General features: G+C 44.8%; 1 protein-coding gene across 2 annotated transcripts; it reads right to left on the bottom strand.

The window, feature by feature from the left end:
- Positions 1–555: 555 nt before the first annotated feature.
- Positions 556–4,958, bottom strand: LOC117589953 (ubiquitin thioesterase trabid). 2 transcript variants are annotated; one of them, XM_034282251.1, is made up of 9 exons: positions 4,733–4,958; positions 3,813–4,063; positions 3,107–3,731; positions 2,837–3,041; positions 2,058–2,784; positions 1,759–2,003; positions 1,490–1,701; positions 1,282–1,430; positions 556–1,229 (listed from the first exon to the last, which is right to left on the bottom strand). In XM_034282251.1, exons 2-9 carry the CDS (start codon positions 3,938–3,940, stop codon positions 1,151–1,153), a joined length of 2,370 nt encoding a protein of 789 aa, XP_034138142.1. In that variant the 5' UTR covers positions 3,941–4,063; positions 4,733–4,958; the 3' UTR covers positions 556–1,150. The 2 variants fall into 2 exon arrangements, with proteins under 2 accessions (XP_034138142.1, XP_034138141.1); XM_034282250.1 differs by having other exon boundaries at positions 1,088–1,229; positions 4,805–4,958.
- Positions 4,959–6,030: the final 1,072 nt, after the last annotated feature.

The raw sequence follows: 6,030 nt of genomic DNA on the forward strand, positions 1-6,030 counted from the left end.
GGTAATAGTCGAATAGCCAAAATATACTGAAATATACCCTTTAATTTTAAAATATAAATTTAAACCAAACGGAAAACAGAATCAAATACCTCGTAACCCATCTACCGGATTTGCGTACCTCGTTACGATCGGATCATTATTGTTGGGGGGCTTTCACATATACTCAAAATGTATTTAGACCTTTTATGGACACGGTTCACTGACCATTCCCATCAACCTGATCACATTCTTTTAAACTTTCCTTTCCTTTTATTGATCGAAAAGGCATTTCGTATGGTCTAGCCTACCAGCTCCCGGGAAGAGTGGATTTCATGCTAAGACCGTAGAAAGTGGAGAACGTTCCCCATCGTTATTGTGTGTTTCCGTTTGAATGTTTACTTAAAACTTTTATTTAAATATGTGTTTTTGTTTTTCATGCGCTTTGCGTGTACATTTGCACAATAAGCTTTCTTAGAAGTTCTTAGTTAACATTACTAACAAATAATTAAATTAATCAATGAATTAATTAATTCATAATAATTCCAAGTGTTTTAAAAACTATCAATAAACTTCATATTCACCCCGCATTGTTAAAATTTAATAGTACATCGAGATTTCGAATAAGTTACAATATACACACACATACGCGTATATATGTGTATGTTATTTACTGCAAACATTTGCATACATCTTCTTTACTTTCAGTTTACTCCCGGTCGGCCCTGCACTAGATTGCACCCAATGGATTGTTTCATTTCAGATATTGTATAATTGTGTGTAATTTGATCTACCAGTGTGTGTGTGTATAGCTTGAATTTTGTTTACTATTTGATGGTCTTATCGTCGCGTCGACCCAATGAATGTGAATAAATTTGACTAAAATCAACGTTTTGTTGAATTGGGAACGGATATGATATACCTCTACCGACAATGAATGTGTCTTATCCGTTTAGTTTTTTGTTTCTTTCAAATTAGTTACAACTACAAATTTCAACTGTATGCGTATGCGTGTACGTATTTTCTATAGTTTCCATTAGCTAACTCCAACTGCAAGTGGGTGTAGGATCTGCACTCCATATTATCATCTCTGATACGATACCGACATGGTAAAAGTAACAGTAAGAGACGTAATTATATATATATATATATCTATATATGCGGTGTGCAATATCTATTCTTCATCCGAGTCTCCCTCGCTCGAGTAATGTGTAATTTGGGGTCGACGAACAAACGGCGCAGTTATCACTTGTCTAAGGGCGAGCATTGATTACATCAGCCAACAATCAATCAAGCCATACTTACGCAATACGTCTGTAATGATTCAGCCACTCCTCCAGCATTTGTGCCACCAGGAGGGGACGTTTGCCCAGTTTCTGTTGCGCCACAAGCAGACCGCCATCAGTTACGCAAACATCCAGCCATTGCCGCATCATCGACTCCTCATTGCCCACCTGCCCCAAAGAGATTATAATGAATCAGTTTTACGAGACGCATGTTTTATAGCTCTCACCTCTGACTGTGTGAGAAAATGAATGGGCAAGAGCTTGAGCTCGCAGTCCATCAGTGGCAGGTAGGTGACATCCTCGACATCGTCCCGTCGACCATCGATGCGAGTGAATGGTTCCATGGGCACCAAAGCGCTAAAATGACCCCGGGTATAGCCCAGGGCAATGGGTGATTTGGTGCAAAAGTTTTGATCCCAGAACAAAGGCAAATAGACACCTGGAATGCAATTAAAATAAGAAAAAATTCCTTATTTATATTTGATTTTGTGCCCACCTTCGAAACGCGCATATCCAATGTCTTCGCCGCGAAAGCTCTTTACGTACTTAACGCCATAAACAATAATTGGACGTCTAAGGATGTGCGCCAGCGCAAAAATGTGCAACTGCTCGAGAGATGAGCCTGGTTGGCTGGCCAGCGATAGCAGTGTGCTCCAATCATCCTCCCACTGTGATTCCTCCAGAGTAAAGTGCAGCATGGATGCCTGCAACATTTCGTACTCCTTCCAGCGCGTAAAGAACCTAAAAACAGACACGCTCAAGTCCTGATGCTGCACTCACTTTCACTTCACTTACACATGTCCACACTGATGCAGTGTGTCGGCCAGGGTACGTCTGAGGATATTGTCACGATCGAAGACTCCCCATGTGGCCTGCATTGCCGAGTCCAAGAGACAATCGCCGGCACTGCGGTTCCACAAAACAAACATTCGAGAGCTGAGACGTGCCGTTATCTCCAGCGACCAGTTGAGTGCCGGCGGCGGCGTCTCCAGCTGCTTCTGGGCATCTCTATCCAGCAGCTCATCGTACAGCTGCTCCTGTATGGGAATGGGCAGTTCCTCAATCTCGGCGGGTAGGGCAAAGGTGGCATGTTTTTGCACATAGTGGCAGGGCAGGCCAGACTTGCGCAATCGAAGCGTATTGGCAAAGTGACGTCGAATATCCGCAGCCAGATCCGGCGCCACATAGGAGGGCACACGCTTTATGCCCGGCCCCGAACCAGAGATCTGAGCCAGCAGCATCGGTAGCATTTCCTCGCGATGGAAACGAATGGCCAGATGGATGAGCGTGTGACCCACGTCAAAGGCCGAGTTGCGATTCAATGCGGCAATCTCGTTGCTGGTCAGTGAGCGGGCCGGATTGCCGCCACACGATAGATACGCTTCCACAGCGCTGTAGTTATTCTCGACGACGCCCAAGCAGGCATTCAGCCATTGCCAGTCCACTTGTCGCCTGATCTGCCGCTGACGCCGTTCCTGTCGCTCTTGTACCGTATCACAGTTGTTGATGGTTTCCGAGGAACCTGAAAGAACATTCATGGAGTGGATTCCTAAGAAATATTGTTTATGCCTTACCCAGTTGGTAGATGTGCTTTTTATTGAATGAGTTATTGACGCTGACGGTGTCCACGTTCTGCTGCAACTGTTGCTGATGTTCCCCCTGGTTGGTCTGGCTGGAGGAGGCATGCAAGTCGTTTTGTGATCCGCTGATCTCACGCTCGCGTGTCTTGCCGCACATGGAACATTTGATGCTCCTGGGCCAGTTTTCATAAGTGCACGACTGCAAGAGGATTGTTACACATCAGTTGGATTTTATATAGATGCAAAGGTTTAGGGCCAACTCACATTACACGCCCATTTGGCCACATAGCAATGCTTCGGCTGCAGCGGTACTGCAACAGAGGAGTCCCGATGTTGCTGCTGCTGCTGCTGTGGTTGTTGTTGTTGTTGATTGGCAGGCCTTTTATTCGGCGACTGGTTGTGTGATGCATTGGCGAGATTGTTCAGATACGTGGCATCGTCAATGGTTGGACTGGGACTGAGACTGAGTCGATTCGAGGCAGTGGCTCCTCTTAACTGCTGCTGCTGCTTTTGTTGTGTTCTAGCAGCCGTGTCTATGGTGGAGACGAGTTCCGTATCCGAGCCGCTGATGCGCAGTGCATGCAATGCTTCTCCAGCTCGATCCATGCCATCGGCATCCGCCTCATTGTCATTATCATTGCAGCATTCAATGGCTTCGCCGCCGCGCTTGGTGCAGCACTGGACACAGCGCACACTACGCGGCCAATTGAGATAGGTGCACACCTTGCATTCCCACTTTTCGCTGTCGGCCACATTGCTCTGACGTACCTGGGGGGGCTGCGACTGAAGCGTGTAGCAGGTGGACGTCGGTGTGGGTGTTGGCTCGACGGCAGCCAGCCCAGAAGCTGACTCCTCTGGAATAGAGCTGGTCTCCTGCGCTGGACTCAGCCTACAAGGGAGAGTGTGTGTGTGTGTGTGTGTGTGTTAATGACAGAAGTGGCTCAAGGTAGGGGTGGTGTCAAGGCCATACCGAAAGATATCCTCGCTCAGGAGCGCCTTCGATGCCTGGCACATTGTGCATTTTAGTGAGGATGGATAATTCTCGTAGGTGCAGATTTCACATTTCCATTTTTGTGCCTCGTCTTTGGTATCGCACATTGTTTTGTGCGCGAAAACAGCCACAGCCACAGCGACGCAGCAGTTGCTCCGGACAATTGTGTGCTTGGTACGCGCTCCCGTTCCCCCTCCCGTTTCCCTTCACCTTGATCCGTGGCAATCGTTCTTGTTTCGGGGTAGAGCGGAGAGAGAGACAAAAAGAGACAATTAAATAAATTCACTTGTTTAATAAGGTCAAACAATGCAAATGCTACTATATGTCCTTGACCCTGAGACATATTTCGCGGATACATAGGATATGTACATTTATCTGTACATATTCATTCGTATGCATTTTGTTGGCCCGAGATGTTTTGATTTCTCTCTTACTGTCGTCACAGATAGCCTTCAGGGGCCTGGGAATGGATGGGTATGCTTGCAATTATTTGTTGCCGTTTGTATGTACTCGGTACATCCATGTACATACATATGTACATACATATGTATGTATGTATGTTTGACAGTGCACGGGTATGGTAGGTCGCGAGGGGCCTGGGGTGCACTGTTTTCCGCGCTACTTTCTGATTGGATTCATTATTCGTGTCGTATCAGTACCTGGCGCAAACGTAAGCAAGGAAGGAAAGGTCTTATGCATCCATCCAAGGTATCAACTTCTGCACTGCAATTCGGAATTAACTTTGTGAGTGAGTTGACGAAAACGAAAACTGTTGTCAGGCCACGAACAATGCAATGCACCGCCGTTAGCCCGCTCCCGTTATACCGTGAATATATTGACTCAATATTGGCAGAAGCGCGCGGGGCAAGTGTAATTGTGGGTGGGGGAATTACACTTACAATTACAAAACAAAGATGAAAAAACTTTCACTCGATTTTGAGGGGGCCAAAATATGAATTTGCTTGACATACACAATAACACACCACGCACACACTGTCCTGTCGATTTTTGTCCGATGGACAGGTGCTGCAAGCCGTTGTACAAGGAACTTGGAATTTGGATTATTTGGAAATTTGCTAATTATTTATTTCTTTATTTATCGTCACATTGCGAGGGCTGGTGTGGATTTGAATCATCTGTTCAGCTATCGATACTAGCGCTGAAGTCTATCGATGGTCATCGCATCCCTGGTTTACAGGGTTGTCGTCGCATAGTTATTAGCGTGGGAGTTTTACAGGGTGACCTTTTACGGTGTATTATATAATAGTTTATTACTTTTCAGGATATTTTAACCATGATATATATTTAGTTTATTACTTTTCGGGATATTGTAACCATGATGTATATTTACGGTATATCAGCATACAATGGTAAATTAAGTCATTTTGTACATATCGTTTAGTTTGAATATCATTTTGAAATCAATCTAATAAATAAAGGTCATGAAACCTATGCAATTTGATGGAGAATTGATTGGGGAATCGGATAAAACTATAATTTTAGCTTTGAGAATTTTAATTAGCTAGTAATATTAAATAGAACCTCAAAATCTAGAAAAGCGATTTAAGATGTATGGTATATTTATGGTATTTTTGCGGTATATTTGATCGATAATTTCGTCACATAGTTATTAGCGCGGGAACTGTACACGGTATAAACAAATAAATCTAAATAAATGTTTAAAACGTGGAATAATCAATGCATGTTGGACCCCAAGAGGTAGCAGGAAGAACCCGCGAAGTCGCGCTTAATCAAAACTCCTATCGGTAGATATATACGGCACAATGGCCACGACGCCAACAACAATGCCTGGCATTCTAAGATGCGTAGTTAAAGTGAAACGCATTAAGCCCAACGAAAGTGTAATTTCAAAGGGAAAGGAGTCAATCCCCAAACTAAAGGGGGGTAACATTCCATCGATTGACGCTACAGCATGCGACACGAGTGTCTTTCAACCATGTCGCAACTCCACGATGTGCGTGGCCCAAACCCCCAAGGCGCAAATGATGAACGTCACGGCCGCCAATTTAACAAGTAAGTTTTTTGGTGCGTTATCATTTGTACAACAAGTGATCATTCTTAATGTTTTTGCAGGCGCAACTATAACACCACTTCGCATACGCCTCAAGCGATTGCGTCTGCCCAAGCCCAAGCCAGTGGAGACGGCGACAGCGACAACAGTGCAGCCGGCAGCTAC

Source organism: Drosophila guanche, unplaced genomic scaffold (assembly GCF_900245975.1).
Source record: "Drosophila guanche unplaced genomic scaffold, DGUA_6, whole genome shotgun sequence".
In the NCBI taxonomy this organism is placed as follows: Eukaryota; Metazoa; Arthropoda; class Insecta; order Diptera; family Drosophilidae; genus Drosophila; species Drosophila guanche.

Bases quoted from the DNA above. Each gene is read 5' to 3' on its own strand.
- LOC117589953 (XM_034282251.1), bottom strand. From the start codon at position 3,940: ATGTGCGATACCAAAGACGAGGCACAAAAATGGAAATGTGAAATCTGC. The intron at 3,042-3,106 runs GTGAGTTGGCCC...ATCCTCTTGCAG, and splicing joins TGGCCAAATGGGCGTGTAAT to TCGTGCACTTATGAAAACTG. The intron at 1,702-1,758 runs GTGGGCACAAAA...ATTGCATTCCAG, and splicing joins TGGATATGCGCGTTTCGAAG to GTGTCTATTTGCCTTTGTTC.